The 20,530-nt window shown below is 42.6% G+C and overlaps 2 protein-coding genes across 3 annotated transcripts in view; one reads left to right on the plus strand and one right to left on the minus strand.

Annotated features, from left to right (window-relative positions):
- Positions 1 to 1,622: 1,622 nt before the first annotated feature.
- mmd2a (monocyte to macrophage differentiation-associated 2a) lies at positions 1,623 to 15,511 on the plus strand. 2 transcript variants are annotated; one of them, XM_020621274.1, is made up of 7 exons: positions 1,623 to 1,899; positions 7,221 to 7,302; positions 8,563 to 8,723; positions 9,038 to 9,112; positions 9,210 to 9,311; positions 9,451 to 9,520; positions 11,055 to 15,511. In XM_020621274.1, exons 1-7 carry the CDS (start codon positions 1,754 to 1,756, stop codon positions 11,253 to 11,255), a joined length of 837 nt encoding a protein of 278 aa, XP_020476930.1. In that variant the 5' UTR covers positions 1,623 to 1,753; the 3' UTR covers positions 11,256 to 15,511. The 2 variants fall into 2 exon arrangements, with proteins under 2 accessions (XP_020476930.1, XP_020476931.1); XM_020621275.1 differs by having other exon boundaries at positions 9,437 to 9,520; positions 11,055 to 11,175.
- Positions 15,512 to 16,051: 540 nt separating this feature from the next.
- The window catches only part of ap5z1 (adaptor related protein complex 5 subunit zeta 1), a 9,598-nt gene continuing 5,119 nt past the window's right edge, over positions 16,052 to 20,530 (minus strand). The window contains 11 exon segments of the mRNA XM_020621283.1: positions 16,052 to 17,275; positions 17,361 to 17,575; positions 17,727 to 17,859; positions 17,963 to 18,060; positions 18,149 to 18,276; positions 18,838 to 18,956; positions 19,055 to 19,197; positions 19,323 to 19,501; positions 19,608 to 19,770; positions 20,221 to 20,258; positions 20,397 to 20,530. The exon segment at positions 20,397 to 20,530 is cut by the window's right edge and continues 2 nt beyond it. Coding sequence (XP_020476939.1) covers positions 17,023 to 17,275; positions 17,361 to 17,575; positions 17,727 to 17,859; positions 17,963 to 18,060; positions 18,149 to 18,276; positions 18,838 to 18,956; positions 19,055 to 19,197; positions 19,323 to 19,501; positions 19,608 to 19,770; positions 20,221 to 20,258; positions 20,397 to 20,530 — 1,603 coding nt within the window. The 3' untranslated portion in view covers positions 16,052 to 17,022.

The raw sequence follows: 20,530 nt of genomic DNA on the forward strand, positions 1-20,530 counted from the left end.
GAGGTATGGGGTGAGAAGGAAACACTGAACGATCTGACTGAAGTGTATGTCCGTGCAGATTCTCAGTCATCCAGGTCATAGTAAGCTGAAAAAACGTACAAAAAAAATCCTGTATAAGTAGCCCTCATTAACAAACAAGTAAGTAATGAAAACTGTTTTAAATTCCATGAATGTCCACTGATATCTGGAAATTCCCACAGTGACTCTGTCCATTTCTCCATTTTGTGATCATTTGAGTTCTTTGTTTGCTTCCACATGGTTGTGATTCTGCGCTCGCTGTGACCTTTGGGCCAGTTTCCTGTGTTGATGGCCTGAGCGGCTGCGTCTCCTCCGGGCCGAGGTCCAGCGCACTGTGCACCAAATAAACATGATGGACAGAGACACAGAGGCAAAGCTGCAGCTCAGATTTATAGGTGCATGTTTATTTTCAGGATGACTTTTACAAATATAACTGATAAAGTGACTGTAAGAGGCAGCAAATATGCCTAATGTAGTCAAGCACCACAGTCCCAACAGGAATATATATTTTTAAAATAAAATTTAAGAGCATCCAATAAGAACATACAAAAACATGGTGTCATAAAAACTATTAAATGATCTGAATTTGTGGGTAAATCCACTGCCTAAGAATACACAGATACAAGCTTTGCCTACATGTCCAGCAGCTTGTGGCTGTTTTCTCAATATATTTTAATCCCTTACTGTAAAACCGATGTAATATGAACTCAGTCTACATGTTTGTAATTACACTAAACATTTTACTCACACACCAGGTGTGTGTATATCTTTGGGAATATTATTTACCTGTACCAAAATGCTTGTTTGGCTGCTGCCACTGATATTTTGAACGTTATCTTTGAACACAGCTGCAGGTAAACACGTAGCATTTTGTTTGATGCCGGTGTGTTTGCCTAATGTATCTGCTCTGTCTCACAGCTGCTGCACTGTGCCACACAGGGCTTCTGTTGACCACTGTTATTGTTGGAGAATATTTAATTTTCCATTCAATTTGCGTGTGCTTGTGAGTGTGTTGTTTGATGAGACACAGAGCGAGAGAATGTCAGTCAGATAAATGTATGGCAGAGCTCAAAGTAGAGTGAAAACATGTTTATAATGATACATTTGTCTTTTTTTATCACATGCAGTCTAAAGCTTACCTACAACTTATCATCCATTAGAGTCGACAAGAAAAACTTATACTTTCTTCTGCACTACACTGGAGTAACAGCTACAGCAGTGGTCACTGGGGAACCACTGGCCTTGCTACACTTTGCTTTATACCAGTGTTTTAGTAAAGTTTTGTTGGACGTATTTAGGTTAAATGTCTGAATACTTCTTCCATCACTGCAAATGGCATTTACATAATGAATAACAGGATTTCATTTAAGAAATCCAAATAAACATAAACATTGTTTTGTCTGCTGCACTTTTCTCTGTTTTCGTACTTTTTCCTGTCAGGTTTGTGGCCACATGTCAGCTCATATGAGGCACGAGAGCGCGCCGCTGAGTTGTGGGGAGGGGTTGGTGTTGTCATCAGCCAGGGGAGGGGAGGAGAGGAGGGGAGGAGGAGTGGAACATCCTGCGAACAGAACCAAATTCTATAGTTTCCCCGTTACTGCGAGCGGCCGTGCACGTCGCCTCCGCGCCACCGGATGGCTCACACTTGGACTTGCACCTCCAGCATCTGCGTGTAACAGTCGTTTGGTTGCTGTGTAGGTGACCGGCTCTGCAGGTCGCTGGCCCCGCTGGACTTATGTGTTTATGTCTGGACGCAAGGTTGGACATCAGGAATGGGGGCTCCATAGAGGGCACGACGCACACTGATGCGCCGCTGAAATTAGAGCGCGCGCGCGCACGACCCACGGACGAGATGGACTTAAAGAAGACAAAATTTGGCAGGTAATTTTATTTAGTCAGAAAAGTTTTTGACGGTGAATATCCTGCAACGTATTTTTCACATGTGACATTTCGATCAGAGGGATGTCATTGATCAGTGTGTGTGTGTGTGTGTGTGTGCGCGCGTGAGAGAGATGTTACTGTTTATCTTTATTGCTATCTGTTGCCTAAAGACTGAAAAGAGCAAGATAACATTTTCATTTTCGGTTGAGCCTCCTATCAGAATCACTTAGGTTCCTGCGGAGTCCTCTGTATCTTTCTGTCAATCAGTTTAATGATAATCTTTTGCATGTGCTGCAACTGAGGGTGCACAAAAAAGTTAGCAGACAAGGAGAAAATTTGGAATAAATGTGGTAGCTAGAAGTAACAGATGAACAGCTAAATAGCTAAAAGGAATGGTAAGTAGTTACAGTAACAGTAATGGATAAACAGCCCTTCTCAGACATGCACTGAAATTATTTATTAACTACCCAGAGGAGCTACATATGAGAATGCAAATGCCCAGGTCAGCTGATCCACACAATATTCGTCCACTGTGTGTGTTTCGGACATGGCGATAATCGTGAGAACCAAAGTTTGAGTCCCAGAGGAGAGAAACTTGATCTTAGCTGGAAAAGGAATGGGCCTGGAGTCACAGAGTGTGTATACAAACACACATTCCTACAGAGTCTGGTCTCTTTCCAGGATCCAAGGGTTCTGATCCTCTTAGATGCAGCTGAGCCTACTAATGTTGGGAATGTGCTTTAATGTCCTTTATAACCAAACACTCACTCTGGGAGGTGAAAACATGGGTTCCACATACACACATATGTTCAAGCATGTGGAACACATCTGTGCAGAAAAGAAGAAACAATGAGTGGAAACAGAAGAAAGAGAGCAAACAGAGAGAGTGTGCTCGTGCCTACAATGTCCGCTGTGATAAGAGCCTGTGAATCTCTGTCCCCTCAGCTCATTACACACACACACACACACACACAGAGTTCATACAGGACATCAGAGTGCTACATTCAGGTCCAACGACAGTCCTACAATACTGCAGCAGTACTCAGAAACATGGTGGTTTCCTGTTCTGCACATAGCCTGTAGAGCTGCAGGAAACCAAGAAGCAGGGATGGCAGCCGTACAACAATCTAATGTTATCACTCTAGATGTTTCTTCCTGCGGATTACACCTTAACAAAGGTGCAGCATGTGACACAAGCTCCGTGGTGAAAGCATTCACTTCATGCAGACTCATTCAGCCATGCACATGTGAGCACCAATGTCATTATGAGTCTGTATTAATACAATAAAGGGATGGGAAGTATAGAAAAGGTTATTAAAAGCCAAAAAGGCCAGCGCAAGGATTCCTGATATCCCATAATACTGGCATTAGTAACAAAAGAGCCACGTGTGCGAACGTGCCTGTGAGGTGCTTTGTGTCCTTGTGCTCCCATCCAGACCCACAACAGGAAAACACACCACTGTTCCTGGTGGTTGTGGTGGCGAGCACACAAACACAGGATAAGGGTTGGGTTCATGGTTACAGTTGGGGTCGAAGGCCGGGGAATGCTTTATGATTTATGTAAAATCATTTTCCTAATTTGTCTAACAAGTTCCACATTTGTTTCAAATGTTCAAATGTCTATGTGTAACCTTATTGCACCCGTCATCAGCCTCTGCTCCAGAAGTCCAACACAAGTCCAACCTCAGGGTGAATGAATGAAGTGAAAAGAAATCTGATTATCAGGCTACAAAACCAGGAAACGTGAGTGATCAGACATTAATAGTGGTGAGATACGTAACAACTTGTGTCCTGTGTCACAGTGAAGCGTTAAGATCCTTCTTAGTTTGGTTTACATTGTTCACACAGACTTTAGTCCTATATAACTTTGTGTTTACACAGTAAGCAGCAGAGGAGTGTTATTTGCTCTCCGCGTGCTGTAGTTTTTATGTCTGTGAGCCGTTAACAGCTGTTAATCATCTCCAAAGACATATTTTCCTGTGAACTTCTGATGGTTTCATTGAAATAACCGTTAAAGGCTCAAAGAGGAAAAAATATTTTAAAAAAATCAAAAAGTGAAGAATAAAGGTAAACACAAAATATGAATAAAATAGATTTCCTTCTTTCTCCTTTTTTTTCATCATGTGAGCCTGTGAAGGGCCCTGACCAATCAGACACAGGGAACATTTCACTGCTGAACAAGTACACCTGTTACTTCTTAGTACTATATATTTTGATGATTTAGTACTTTTACTTAGCAGGATTCAAATGCACTTGTAATAGAGTATTTGCAAATTAGACAGACACAGAACTCCGAACTATGACAGAACCGATTCGCTGAAGAAATGGAGAGCAGTAGTAAGAAACAGAAACCAACTAGCAGGCTGAGTCCCTCAGCAGAAAGGTGGAGGAGTTAAAGGACAAGTCCAGCTCCAGAAGCACAGACTGTTTCCTCACTGGGCACAGGTGGAGGAACTTAACTGTGGTCTGTCCAAGACCGAGGAGCATCTCTGCCGTGAGAGGATAATGAGGCTGTGTGTGAGAAAAAGAAATAGAGAAACTGTAGAATCAAGACAGGAGACTCAAGCACAAGAGGGAGGAACTGGAGAACATAACACAGGTCTGCAATAAACCTTCTTAAAGCTCCAGGATGGGAAGAGGGAAAAGAAGAACAAAAGGGGCTTGAGAAGGACGTGGGGGTGTTGACATGTTCTTACAATGACAGCAAACTAAAGAGAAAGAGAAAGAGAAAGAGAAAAACAGAGGTGCCTGAAGCAGAGCTCAGGGATTACAAACAGTAGGGATCTTCTCTTCAAGATGTGCAGGTGACTGACAGAACAAACCAGAGCTTCAATCCAAACTTCACCTTCTTGTAGAGAATTAGGGTCTGAGAGGAGGCTCACCAGGGACCTGCAGCCAAAGGCAGAGAGGGAGGCTCTGCAGGAGACAGGGAGGAGGCAGACCCCCCCCAAAAGACGCCTTGGAGAAGGAGAAAATCTGCTCCTACCTCCAGCTCAAAAAATCTACACAAAGGAGGAGAATTGGGTTCCCCAAAAGGAGCTGGGTGTCTGTGAGCTGTGTGTGTGATGTGTGAAGTGTCTATTCCTGAACCTCAGACACTCAAAGACTGGGAAGATGTCAGACGAAAAGGTCCTCAGAGCAAACACTGAAGAATGAAGACCTCCAAGAAAATCAGGTTCCACCAAAGGAACTTGCTAAGTTTAAAGAAGTAAAAGTACTGGGTATGCACACCTGGGAGCTGTGTGTAATGGGTGAGGATCGTCCCTGAACCTCAGACCCACAAAGACCAGGAAGACGTTCCAGAGTCTCCTGAAGAAAAAGTGAAGAAGACTGTGCAAAGGAAACTGCAGCTCCCTGACAGCTTCATCAACAGAGGAGAGAAAGGCACCAGGAGAAGGCTTCCAAAACCAGCAGTGACTCTGACATCTGTAACACACACACACACAAATGCTACTTTATTATTCACACTACTAACACTACAACCACATCTCAGGATCCACTCTGGAGATTTAGGTAATTTGGTGTTTGGTAGATTGTTATCTGAGGACTGTACATGTCAGGAACCAGTAGCCATGTTACTTTAGTTTCTTCTTCTGCTTCACTTCATCCTGATTGCTCTCGTTTCATGCAGAATTAACAGCCCATTACAACAAACAGCAGTTGGAGGTATGTGTGTGCATGTGATGATGATGCATCGGCCCAAATGTATAATCAAATAACACATCTGACTGACAAACAAACATCTGTGGCCCTGCACGAGGAGCCACATTCAAATTATAGTGTGTATATATTTGCTTGCGTGTGTTCATCTTGGTGTATAAAACGCGGTTGCGTAACATCTCCAGATGTGTTTCCTCCTGTAAGCTGGGATTGAGAGATTTACTGCTGATTAAATAGCCTATACAACACACAGACATACATGAACACACATGTAGTAGCCCTCTCAGAGTGTACGGCAACATGACAAACAATGCAATTGTAGTTCATGTTTACTGGTTAGTGGTATTCTCTTGTGGTAGTACAGTATTGGTAGCCATAGTAACACAGATAGTTGCCCAGTATTGATGAGATGCACAAAAATGTCTTTCTATAGTTTTGCTGAAATCCTACCTAACTCTCACAACTAAACATCTAACACCAAAGCCTTAACCCTGAAACAGCCCTTTGAAGGTTTTAGGATCGGGCAGAATGTCCCCACAACTATGGTGTCAAGGCATAAAACTCACAATCATAAAAAGACATGTACACACACACACTTTACACTGACTACATTCATGGGCTGTAGACTCATTTTAATCCTAACCTTAATCCTGGCTTTAAAATTGCTGACATACTTGCTTTTTATCAGTGCATATGCACTGATAAAAGAAGTAACACTGGTGTCAATGTTCACACACATGCTTGTGTAATTTATTTAAGAAATAAAAAGCAAATTAGGGCCTAATCATCTCTGGCCAAAACACAAGATCTCCCTTGTGAACTTCCACTTTTGCACAACGTAAACAAAAACCATAGCAAAACCCAAGAATTTACATTACTATTGATATTTAGATCAAGACAGAGAAAACATCAATGGTGTCATTGTGGATGGTTTGACACACAGCCAAACTCTGAGATTCTCTGATATAAAGATGAACAGGGGGCACCCTTCTAGAGGTGGAGCTGTGGTATCAGGCTGCCAATCAAAGCCTTCAAATCATCCAGACACACTGCTTTATATATCATCAAATAACTTATTAACAACAAACATCTCTGGGAAAAATATATTTGATTTGTACCCTGGATATTTAGTTTGGCTCATGTCCCATCAGCTAACATAGAGGGGGCGGAGTCTATGACTTGTACTGCAACCAGCCACCAGGGGGCGATTGACCTGCTGTGGCTTCAACTCTAGGAGCTGTCACATCTGTATATACAGTCTATGGTTTCTCTTCAAAGCTTGTTGCAGTGATCCAACACTGCTGCTCACCTTACTTTCTGTCCCCATTGGGCATGTGCTGAATTGAATCTCGTGGATGGATTCTGAGGACATGCACAACCAGGAGAACACATGAAGAAGCCATGATGTGAACGTGCAGTTAAAAGTATATTGATGGCTTAAACCAATTCTGAAATGTAATGGTTTACATTAAGGGGGCTTTTTATCCCAGAGAAAGACATTACAACAGATGTATGTTCCCAGAGATGTATATCTCGCACAGGCCACTGGCTTCTTCAAGGGTCCCGCAAACAGTAACTTATAACTAAGTGAGCAGTACCTTGTTCTGCCACCAGCTACATTCACACTCTTGCCTCCCTTCTCTACCTCCTTTCTCTCTCAGGTTCATGAACTGCAGGGTGCCAGACTGTAAGAGATACCAGCCCACTGATTATGAACATGCTGCAAACTGTGCCACACACGGGGTGAGTCAAACAAATCCACACACACACCTTCAGAGCAAAATCTACTTTTGTTTGTTTGTTTATGCCGGCCTTACAACTAACGGCTTTTCAAGCGATTTTGTGTGGCAGACAAATTTCCAATGTTGGAATACAATCATGAGAGTCTTGCCACAGTCGTCTTTTGCTCCTGTCATCTCAGTCATTTGGTGTAAGGCGGTGATCCTCGTCTTGACGTTGTGATAAAATCAAACGTTTATTACCATTGTAAGTCTTTAGTCTTGGCTCATGTAGACAGTGAGGTGAACATTGTAAACAGCCAGTAGATGAGCTCTCTCCAGCACCAAACAGGAAGCAGCACAGTGAGCACCATAACAGAGGCAGATAGGACAGAGCCTCCGGTGACTCTGTGCCTCGGAAAGCACGAACCGTTACAAAGGAGGAGAAACTGCTGGAGTTGTGGAGTTTCTGTTTGACATGCCATCCAATTTGTACAGCGACAGAGCAAAGAAAGAGAAAAGGTGGACAGACCTCAGTGTCCCCTTTCAGTCACCAGGGTCACGTTCACATTCTGTGGTGTCTTCTCTTTTTCTTTATGCCTGTTTTTCACAAACAAAACACTGTGCACACAAGTGCAGCTGCAGCCAAATGCAGGAGCATATGGGAAGAAATCTACAGTAGTTGCAGGCCTGCAAATAGTGACCCTGCACGACCCCCAAGCTTTGCAGAGGCAACAGAGGCAGTGGGCTATAATCTGTCATTCAGTGTGACTCTTTCTCTAATCCCTGTGCACTTCTGCCTCTGAGAGAGTAAATGGAACAGGAAGAAAACAAAGAGAAAACATGGCCATAATGTTAATCTTTAAATGTGGTCTTCTGAAGTCACTTCTGTTTATGACACTGTATATATCCATTCAGTCATTCACTTCCAATGTACCCCATAAGCATCAAGGATCATCTTGATCATCTAGAGGCAGAATCAGTTAGAAATAGCTTGATGCTTTGGGAAATACATGCTCACTTCCCAAGAGTTAGATTAGTTAAATTAACACGTCTGCATGCTAAATATAAAGTTACAGACAACTCAACATAAAGTGTCTCAGTAAGATGCTGGGCTGCCACAACAGCTTCAGTCTTCCTTCGCAATCAAGGATATAGAAGAACCTTTAAAATGTAAGAAAAGGTCTAAAGAAGCATCTTAGGTGATGTAAAATGCAGTGTGTCCTGTGAGGAACAGTAACAATAATGCGAAACTATAATTTTGTCTTTCTCTGAACCTCTCTAGTTGTGGATCCTGCCTAGTCTGGTGGGCGGGTCTGTGCTCTACTTCCTGTCTCTGGACCAATGGCATCGTGTTGCTGCCTGGATTTATGGGAGCGGCCTCACAGGACTGTTCATCACCTCAACACTTTTCCACACTGCTGCCTGGAAAATCAGCCACCTCAGGTTTGTGTGTGTGTGTAGAGCAGAAAACGTTGGTAGAGATTTTCCATGTGCATGTGTGTGTTTCATAAACATCCACACTCACGTCTAAGCATTAACAGCTAGCAAGCTAACTTGGTTATCCGTGTATAAAGAACAGGGTCAGGACAAAATGAATCAAGTTTAATTCTTGTTTAACCCTGAGCTATTTTAGTTCAGAGTGGTTTTGAAAAACTAAATGTAACACTCAGTTTGAGTGATTACTGTGACTCAGATTTTTGATTTTTCCCAAACTAGATGAAGTTTGTCAGTAGCTCTCTCTCTCTCTGTGTGTGTAGGAGGGTGGAGCAGCATTTCCACATGTGTGATAGAATGGCCATCTACTTCTTTATCGCAGCCTCCTACTCGCCCTGGTGGGTCATGTGACTGAAGCCAAGAAAGCATATGCACTTTGAAAGCAGCTTAACAAAATGATAGTGAATAATGACGCAGGTGTGATTTGTTTCTCAGGCTGATGTTGCGGGAGCTGGGGCCCTGGGCCTGCCACATGCGCTGGCTCATCTGGGTCATGGCTTGTATAGGATCCATGTATGTCTTCTTTTTCCATGAGAGGTAACACAGTCTCACCTTTGGTCTCTCTGGTCTGTGTGTCCTGGTTTGATCTGGTGTTTATAGCACACACTAGACTCAGGAATACCTACATATAAAACTAGAGATATTATCTTTTCATGTCCCAGTTTTCTACCTGCAGGTACAAGCTGCTGGAGTTGCTGGGATATGTGGCCATGGGGGCTGTTCCTGCTTTGGTCATCCTGTCCATGGTAAGAGCAAACCACAAAGGTCTAAGCATCATCAGTTTATTGGATACAGCTAAAACTAATGCAGCTTTACATGAACATGATTATGTAAACTTATGTGGTTTTCAGTAAAATGTCTCGACATTTTATGGATTTGATGGATTACTATGAAATTTGGCCCCCAATAGTAATAACTCGTGCACCATCTGGTCAAAATTATTATTGTCCAGGACTTTAGTGACACTAAATATTTGCAAAACTAATGCCATTCCCATCAACCCCAGCTGTATTTGTGCTAATATTAGATGTTAGTCAATATTGCCTCCTGCACATCCCTGTAACGTCCCTGCAGAGATTAATAAAGTTCTCTATATGGTAAATGTTAGCATGCTAACATGCTAAACTAAGATGGTAAAGAATATGCTCTGTAACATGGGTGGAGCCCCGGGGATGGCACAACCACCCCTGCCTGAGTCAAAATGTGTTGCTTGTCAGTATTAATGAACATAAAATGAAAAACATTGATGCCTTAAAGACAAGTAACATTTTCTGGTGCTTTATAATTGATATTGCTCAGATTAGTATTACTTTATATTAACCCACCTGTTATGTTCATTTCTCAGGAACAGCAGTGATGTTCCTGGGTTAATTTAACCATTACTAACCATTTCAATCACTATTTAGTGGAATGGTGTTCTTTACCTCTCACAGATTATGGTTCAATGAGGATAATGCACTTGTTTTTCATAAAAAATGCATGTTAAAACTTTTTTTTAATGTACATTGGAAAGACCTACATATAAAATACATTATTTTTACATGACATAGATTATAAAACATTTTATTTTACATTTTGAAATCTTTTCTTTTTATGAAGTAATGTTGATAAATTAACATGAGACACCTCTTCTGGTCTGGGTCTGATTGACCCAAACAGTATCTTTGTAATATAAACATGCAGGGGGAGGTTGCAAATATGTGAAATGAACCATTTTTATTTTATATGTTGGTTACACATATTAAGCCAAGCAGAAGAAGTTTCATACCAATAAAATACTTTTTAGATTTAGAACTGTTTTTAGATTTTTTAACTCTACAATGGGTCTATTTTACAACATAACAGGAGGGTTTTAATGCTTTCTGACTTTTCTAAACCTCTGTGACATTCAGCCCTAGGTCAGGTCATTCATCCTGAAATGTAAATCTTTTAAACATATAATCTCATTTTAAAAACATTAGATCATTTAATAAAGCTTAAACTTTGCAGAGACAGGAGTAAATGAGTAAAGCATTTGTAGGGGACTATTTCCTGGAGATGAATTTGCAGAATTAATCAAACTGTGTGTTTTGGAAAATGTAAATGAAAAACATAAACACACAAAACCTCTGGTATAGTCCCTAAAGTCAAGAATCTAAAACAGCATATTCACCGTAGCTCTATTTCACAGAATATAGTCTTTTATATCTTGAAATAAATGTTGTTAAACATGTTTTGTTTGAACTGTAAATTCTTTCTTTTATCATCACTTTAATTATAAGTTTATTTGATATGTCACAGGTGGAGCGTGCAGGTGTGTGTGAACTGGCCGTAGGAGGCATCTTCTACGTTGTGGGGGTGGTCTTTTTTAAGAGCGATGGCCTCGTCCCTTTCGCCCACGCCATCTGGCATCTGTTTGTTGCAGCTGGAGCTGGAATTCATTATTACGCTATCTGGAGGTACCTGTACGTATCTGGGCCTCTGCTGCAGATGTCGAGGTGACCATTCGCTCTCACCTGAAATCACACGGCTCCACATCAAGTGGCTGAACAAGCAACATGCCAACATTCACTAATTAGCACCAAGGACAAAATACACCTGAGGCCGATGGGAATGTTTTGCAGGTGTTTGGTCATAAACCAGACTGCTGGACAGATTAAAAGTTTGACCTGATGGTGGATTTCTGTCTTTGGCAACACCAAATGGTAATATAATGGTAACATCAAAGCCCCTACGGCAACAGCTGAACATGAATAGGCTGGGAGCTTCTTTATCCTGTGATGAAACATTTCTCTCCTGATGGGATGTGGTCTCCTCCAGGATGACAGTGCCCCCATCCATAAGGCATGAAGGGTCACCGAATGGTTTGATCAGTATGAAAATGATGTGACTCAGACGCTATGGCCTTTACAGTCACCAGATCTGAACCCAGGTGACCTATGGGAGACGTTGAAGCGACGAGTTAGACTACATCTCCTCCACACCACTTGGAGACTTGGAGAATCAGTAACAAGGTGCACTGAAGCCGTCCTGGTGACATGGTGGCCCAGCACCTCGCTGAGACACTTTAGGAAATTGTTAGCTTTTCTTAGCACTATAAGAACCTGCACTGAGAAGGGGCTCATCTTAATCTGAAAAGAAAAATAATAAATGAGTCTTGAGGTCCTGTAAACTACAGCCTTAAATATCCCATGAAAGCAACTGTAACACAGAAAAACAACTTCTTTTATATGGTTGTAAACATGATCGTGGTTAAAAGAAGTGACAGTGACTACTGGTTTCAAACAGGAAGCAAACAGCAGTTTGTTTTGGTTTGTTTTTTCTCTTTACACCTCACCACCTGACTTCCTCCTTTGCTCCTGTCATAAACACTACAGCCACTCGATGTCCCCCAACATTAAAATGTAACCATCGCAAAGGAGGAAAAACAGTATATAAACCCGTCTCATAGCCAAACATTATAAAGATTATGAAAAAGGGCCAAAATGAGAGGAGAAAGAAAATGAGAGCAAACAGCTGGTGTTGTAAAGAAAGAACACAAATAGAGAGAAAAATTACCGGTGGAGCATAGAAGGAGAACAAAAGCAAGACAGCAACAGAGAAACGGAGACAGAGAGGCTGAACAGAGAGCAGCCATGAAAGAGACAGCGAGGTTAGCGTCTGCAGTGATGGTCAAAGCAGCCTGGTCTCATCTGAAGATTGTTAGACCGAGCGACGTGCAGTGATTTCAGTGAGAGAGACACACATGCACATTACACAACGCCTTACAGGGTCATCAGGCTGACAACAAAGTCGCAAAAATAATCAGCCAAAATGATATGAACAGAGTATGTTTCCGAGATCCCTGCCAAGCCTGTCACTCAGTGATAAACTATGTGTCTTATTTTCTGTTTTGTCTGGTGGCATCGCACTGTAAAACTGCATCGGCACAGAGGCGTTCTGTTGCCATCCATGTTTTGTGGCTGTGTAGACATCAGCATCGCTCTGTGCCAGTCAGTCAGTTCACTATCTCCACATGCAACTGGTCAGACTGGCACGAACATGTCTACAGACCCCAGTGCTGGAGGCTTTTAGAATCTGACCCTCAGACAAAACTGAGAACATTTTACAGTTTGTTAAATTAGTTATGAAAAGCTCCTGTTTGCCAGACAACTGGCTTCCTTTTCATACTGAAGAACACTCAAAACTTAATGATTCTCAGAAAAGTTCAGCAGTTATAAAGAACTTCTTGTTTTTAATACAATGGGCATAAAAGACAATGATATCCCTGGGAAGTGTAAGGCACTGAATTTAAAAATGTGTGTATCATGTCTGCATGTTCAAATTTGAATCACTTATGAGAAGTGTGGTAGTGGGAACGGGCAGGACCCAATAAAGATGTCTGGAGACCGGGAGTAGCTTCGAAGAATTCTTTATTTCATGCAGTATGGAGAGAAGTCGGACACAGCTTTGCAGTCGCGCAGAGTTCTCTGAGTGACTGGTAAAGGGGCAGTCCCTTTATACCAAAGTGATACAATACACATCTATAAAACTCATACCGTTGTCTCACATCTAACAACTTGCATACCATCTCCAGCTGCCTTTGAGGTCTGCATCTCTCCGCGACCAGACAGCCAATTCACATTTTAACAAAGACAAGTTGGCAAATTAACAAATTAACATCACACAGACACAGACACCCGGTGTAGATCACATTCCAGCAGGAGGTGTGAGCTCCGGCTCACCAAATGACCAGACATCCACAGAAGGAATATGAATTTTGAGACAAACTGCAGCAATCAGGGGCTAAGGGCATTAACGTACCGTAACTGCCTCCAAGAGCTGAGTTTCACAGCCGAAGACTGTGAGTGGACCGAACAAACGGGCCAGACTATGAGAACTAAGTTCCCATTGTTTCAGAATAGCTGCTTGCAACTGTCACCTCCAGTATCTCTGCACCTTGATCCCCAGTTTTAACACCTGCTCCACCACCAGTGGTCATTTCTGATTTTTAGTGAGAATCTTGGCAGCCGTTGGCCAGATGCCATGTGAACATTCACCCAGATGAACCTGGTGATTCCCTGACTTCTTCTTTGGTGCCACTAAGCAGGTGAATGTTTTCATTTCCTCTCAATTTCACAATGAAGCATGACTTTGGTGATTTACTGAGGTCTATACTTGTGGTTTTATTGAAATATCTTGACAACCAGTGGAAGAATTACCATGAAAATTTGCTTTGTGCTCCCCTCAGGATAAAATTATTAACTTTGCTGATCTGATGACTTCTCACCTAGCATCATCATTAATAATGAATTTGTCATTAATTGGCCCACAGCGCTAATGACATTCCCATCAGCCTCAGCTGCACTTTGCTTTTAGTCATAAGCTGCATTTCCACCAGAAGGTCCCTGGTAGCTTTTATTCCAAAAAACTAATGTCCAGGAACTGTCCCTGGGGTAAAAGTCCCCCGAGAACATCACGATATGCATTTCCACGTTTCATCAAAGAGGGTACTGTGGAATATTAAGTTGTTTGAGTCACTATAACTGAGGCACCAGCAGTTTTATATAAAGTACTTATAAGGAATATAAGTGAAACTGAGGCACCAGCTGTGTTTTATATAAAGTACTTATAAGGAATATAAGTGAAACTGAGGCACCAGCTGTGTTTTATATAAAGTACTTATAAGGAATATAAGTGAAACTGAGGCACCAGCTGTGTTTTATATAAAAGTACTTATAAGGAATATAACCTTCTTTAAAGATAGGGTTGTACTGGACTACATTATATTCAAAGGCGTTCCTAATATTCTGACCCTTTTATGTAAGTAGCTGGGGAGGACAAAAATCTAGAGACACCGCTGAACTTCAAACTTGTTTTATATGTTTCTTTTGATGACGAATTGTACACAAAAAATATGTGAACCAACATCCAAGTCTGGTCGACTGATGGAATACATTACAAATGAGATTAAAACAATTAATCGAAGGGTTGTTTAAAGTTGTGCCACTTTGTGACAGCTTATAAATGCAACTATAAGTTTCTAAAGCAAGCTCAGGCGAGCCTTCATACAGCACTCTGTCGTCTCCCACTCATTCGGCCACTGAAGATGTTCAGTCCTCTCTGTGTCCCTCACAGCAGCCGTCTGCTGGTTATTTTCCTTTTTTAAATTGCTAAGCTCAGCCTGATAGGAGGCTCTGGACTTTTCCTCCACCAGAGAGTTCTTCTCTTCCATTAAGCGACCGTGCTCTGTCACCAGAGCTTCTGCCTATCTGAGGACAGTGCCAATCCTTTTGGTCTCCACTCTGTGTTTTGCCAGCTGAGCTTGCTGGGAGGCCTGGGAACTTCTTGCGGCTAATGTCTTTGCCTCCAGTTCCTATTGAAGGAACTCTTTCTCCCCCTTGAGGAACCTGAGTTTGACTTGCAGCTCCTGGATGCTCTCGGTCTGCTCCTCAGTACTCAGCTTGTAGGACTCATTGGAGTCTCTAGATTTCTGTATTTCATCCAGCAGAAAGGTTTTCTCCTTTTGCCATTCAAGGCATTCCTTGTCTATCTGTTCAGTGACTGTCTTTAAAGCAGCTTTAAATGCGTGGCTCTACTTTGTTTGTATGTCCAGCTAGGCGAGACTGAAAGCTCTGGATTTCTCCATCTTCTGCAGGAGGGAGGATTTCTCCTGCTGCCACTGGAGGTATTTGTTATCAAGCTGCTCTTTCACTTTTTTTTAAATTGAAACAAACACATTAACAAAACAGTACCGAACATGGGAGACAAGACAACAGATACATGACATTACAAAAGGATATAGAGTGTTTAACGAGGTTGTAGTGTGTGAAGTGTGGGTATTTCCAACTTATGCAGTCTATGAAATGCAAGAAAGGGAAAAGGAGGGGAAGTAAATAAAATTTTGATTTGACAATGATGATAACAGTACTACTAATAAAAACAGCTTGTTACATTTCTAGAGGTTGGTGGGAATGTGCGTGGCCTCAGCCCCAGGTGTTTGGTTCAAGTTGAAATGTGTTAAAAATGGTTCCATGTGTCATAAAAAGCTGATAAACTATTATTGTGAGTTGATCCCATTTTCTCTAATGTGATGTATTCTGTCAGAAGGTTGGTCCAGTGGTTTATGTGGAGTGATTTATTTCATTTCCAGTTTTGAAAGATTGTTTTCTTGGCAATAACTAGAGAAATGAGGAGTGGGTTTTTATATTTAATTGGTAGGTGGTTGATTTCTATCAAGGCACTGTAACTGTCTGTGCAACCTAGAGTGCATTGTGAGCAGATGTCTGTGTCAGTGAAACCAATTTTGAACGTCCAGAGGGAATGGGTATGGGTCCTGTAAATGGTCTTGTATTGTATAAGTTGTAAGTTTACATTGCTGGTCATAGAAAAGATGTTATTGCACATTTCTGTCCAGAAGTCGGAGCTGAGGGGGAGAGTTAAATCATTTTCCCATTTGAGTTCAATTACTCTTTCACTGTCTTTAGAGCAGCTTCAAATGCGTGACTCTCTTTCTTTTGCATCTTTAGCTGAGCAAGACTGGAACTCTGGGATTCTTTCAGTAAGATCTGTTGGAAATGCCTGTCCCAGTGCCACTGTTGAAATACGGTGCCCAGCTGCTGATCTGCACCTTTCAGACAAGCTATAAGCTTTTTATTCTCAAGATGATGGGCAGGACTGTGAGACTTTTCCAGCTCTGCCTGGAGGGTAAACCTGTCCTCCTGCCCTGGAGATATAAGGTCTTTGCCAGCTCTTGTCACTTCTTTAAATCAGCTGCCATCTCATTAAGATGAGCCACATTGGAAGCTTTATATTTCCTCATGTCTTCCATGAGGGAGAATTTCTCTGTCTCCCATTGTTGGCGGTCATTCTGGAGCTCTTCTCGTGTTTTCTCTAGAGCGGCAAGGAGGTCACTGTTTTCATTTTTTTAAAGTCTTAAGATCCTCCAGCAGGAAGGTTTTCTCCTCTTTTATCGGGGGAACTCCACTGTGAAAACATGAACTCATACAGTACCACTGTCTCACTTGATATGTGTAAACTATTGTGTAATTCATAAACTGTTTTTCAAAAGCCTGTAATAAATTAATCATAGGACCCTTTACTGCTGCAAGCAAATGACCATCATCATTTTCTTACATTCTTATTTCTCACAAAGCATCCTCCCATGGGGATGTGCTCAACATACTGTAACATTAATTAGGATATACATGTATAAGGAAATTCTCATATCTTATACTCATGCATCTCCTGGTACCAGTGCAAAATGATGATTTGTGTGTGCAGGCGTGTGTCACTGAGAGTGAGTGAGGCTGGTGAGGGTTCGCAGTTGCAGCGGCATGGATGCATTGGTGTCTCGGTGCCACCGCGGCACGGTGACATGTGGTGGTGGCGTCAAGACGCTCTGTGCCACACCGGGGGCTTTCAGCAGCGACCACAGTTCCTCTCCTCGTGTTACTATGGCAACGAGGTCCTCCTCATCGGAGCACCAGACGACTGACCCGCCTCTGGTTACTGTCCTTAACTTGGAGAGGAAAAGAGACACCCTGGAAAAGAAACACATACCTGAATTATATCACCGATGTCTGTGAGAATAAGAAAGAAACTGTGATGCCTATGTTGGTCATTTACCTGGGTATGAGGTCATGTGACCGTGACGCCAACTTAGCAAGAGCACTCATTAGAGTGGTGACAACTCTAGGAGCAGGACAAGCCGTTCCAGGTGGTGGGGCAGATGAAGTTATTTCAAACAGCACTGCCTCCAAAGCCTCAAAACAGGAAGTGATGAGCCTCACAGAGCAGCGAGAGTCACATGACACAGAGAGGTACTCTCCCAGTACCCACACCTGAGATCCAGACAAGTTAAATATTATTTTGGTGCCAGGTTTAGTGTGATATTTTGCCATATTTCAATACAGAGGAAAAGATTCTGAGACATGGCGTTTGTGCAGGATCCAAAATACAGAGAGGAAAAACAGACACACAGAGTTTCACTACCACGTGCGTGTACATTTCCTCTTTGCTGTAGACGCTGGCTGTGGTTCCAGCAAATTCGACCAGCTCACGAGACTGGTCCACTACCAGCGAGGGCTGGAGCTTGCACAGCCTCAGCAGATGGCAGCTGAACACTCTGCTGACACACAGAGAGGGATGGAGCGAGAGAGGAGATGACTGTGAAACCAAGACCGACAGCAGAGTAACACTTTAGCTCCACTGTTTGTGTAAAGGTATACCTATGGACCTCTTCGATATATGTAGGGAGGTTGAGGAGGAGGCTACTTCTCTCCAGCATCACCAGAATAAGGTGGGCTAATAGCTTCTCATCAGCTACCTAGAAATAAGTTTCAGAGATTCAAACTACACATCAAACATTTTATATGCAGTAGAGATAAGTTTGTAAAAATGTTTAATCTCGTTACTTCAACAACAGTGTTGAAAAAGATGTGTAACAGCACAGGGACAGTCTGGGCACACTGAACAACTCTCGGCCAATCAGCAGCCTCGGCTAGCAGCTCGTGGAGCGTGCTCAGTCTGTCGATTGTGTCACCTGTGGAAGGAGAAAGCAAAGTACAATGATTTCATTGGCTATGATTAATTCAATAGCTTCTCTTCACAGCTACTGGTTTTAACAACAAGAAACAATCTTAAGAGGCAGGAGTAACATTTCTAGAGATTTCTAAAACTTGTGGCAAAAATGCTGTATTTTAACAGTAAAAAAGAAAGAAAAAACTGTTCAATGCTGCTTTATTTTCATGTTACATTCACTGCAGTATAAATGAAAACTTGTAAAAACTTTTAAACAACATATTTTTAAACCCTTTTCTTGAAAGTAAAAACTCAAGATGAGAAAACGGATAATCTCCTTTCTCTATAGATAATATGAGGCTACAGACAGTTAGCTTGGTTTGCTCAGTAGAAAGTGTAAAAGTGACATTTTTATTTTAGAGAACTGCAGAAGGTGGGTGGATTTTGTTACCTTAGCACAGCAGCAGCCTTTTCCTCATTTCCATTCTTTCTACATATGTGGTCCATGTAACTCTAAACAACAATGTGAATAAAGGGACTTACCAAAACACTGAACTCTACTTTTAACTGTGAATGTGTTTACCTGAGCCTGCTTCCCCTCGAAGCAGGAAAAGAAAAAGGCCTCTGAACGAAGGGTTTCGAAATGCATCCAGTGACAGGAGGCCACGTCCACCTGGCTCAGATATGGGCAAACATGTCGACCTGCAACACACACAAACCCAGTGAGATGGTGGTAAAGAACATCTAAATGTAGACAAATCAGAGTGGTAGGCAGTTCTGCTCCAGTGTGTGTGCCCGACCTGTGCTGCAAGACCAGTGTGGCCGAGAGACAGGGCAGGTCCAGCAGTGTGTGGAGCAGCTCTACAGCAGTTCCAGCTGTCACCAGAGAGGGCAGCAGATCCACAAAATCATCCAACACAGCCGTGCTGTCCCACGCTAGAAACTACAGAGTCGGGGAGAGAATGTGAACAGCTTGTGCATCCCACCTTTGATACTGTACATGTGCTCCTCAATAGTTTACAGAAGGTATGTGATGAGTATAGAAGAGTAATTTGCTCTGGTTTGGACCTTCAACAGGTTTGGGATGGAGTGGATGTACTGTGGCACTCGGAGCTGCAAGCTCTCAAGGTTCAGTCGCAGGAAGCGTAGAAGCTCATGTGCCAGGAAGGGGTCATTGAACAGCTCGGCAGGAAACTGGCCAAACACCAGCTTCCACACGCTCTCACAGTCCACTGCCGCCATCTCACCTAAAGTCAAGGAAGTGGACTGTTAGTGTGACAACTGATGTGATCTGGAGAAGGAGAGAGACTTCTGTGAAGTGGAGCACATGTGCATGTTGATGTGTGTGCACACCATGGTTAAGGTAGAACTGTGCTATGGGCAGCACGACTCTGGCGAACGACAGGTCCGAGCTGAGGCGACCAAAGAGCGCTTTAATGCACGGGAAGGTTCGGTAGACCAGCGAGGCGTCCTCTACACACACACAGTCCAGGATATGCACCGCCTCCACCAGACACTACAGCAGGACACAGCACAGACACTAAATGGGTACCAACCATCCTTCAAGCAGGGTCACCGGTTTATTTTTACAGAATGTTTCTGGTCAGTGACGTCCTTCATATATGTGTGGTTGTGGTGAGAAGAGTAACGGCAACGTTCAGAAGAAGAATCGAGCTACAAAGCTACTGACATGCAATTTTAAAGGACTTTCAATTCTGAGGGACAAAAATGTTCACTGTTATCATTGCTATTGTAGTAAAAATAGGATAAAGACATCACACAGATAATCCCTCCATAATATTAGCACAGGTGAGCCTGTTTCAGTACCAAGTGTCGAACAGAGCCCATACACTATACAGAGTGGACAGGACCACGAAGAAGACACTGCTGCTGAGACGTGTTAGAACCAGAAACAGTTTCACTACAGGACCTTGCTGTGCACTCCAACAGAAAAGAATGGACTCACCGCTTTCTGCAGCTCTGAATCTGTCCTCTTGTGTGCCTCTGAGACAAAGAGAAGTACAAAACATCACAGCTGCTCACACTTAGATCTCAGGGTGTATGATAAAGGTACCATTAAAAAAAAAATCTGCATAAATGACTTTTCCCTTGATTATCACTCACACACACACACACACTCACTGCGATCACTCTGTTCAATAACACGCTGGCAGTACTGGAAGGCCTTCTCCCTAAGACGCTCCTTTGGAGGCAGCAGTCGACTGGAGGAGGAAGTTGCTGAAACCATAGAAACCACTGATCCGTCCACCTCTGAG

This window comes from Monopterus albus, unplaced genomic scaffold (genome assembly GCF_001952655.1).
Source record: "Monopterus albus unplaced genomic scaffold, M_albus_1.0 scaffold256.1, whole genome shotgun sequence".
Taxonomy (NCBI): domain Eukaryota; kingdom Metazoa; phylum Chordata; class Actinopteri; order Synbranchiformes; family Synbranchidae; genus Monopterus; species Monopterus albus.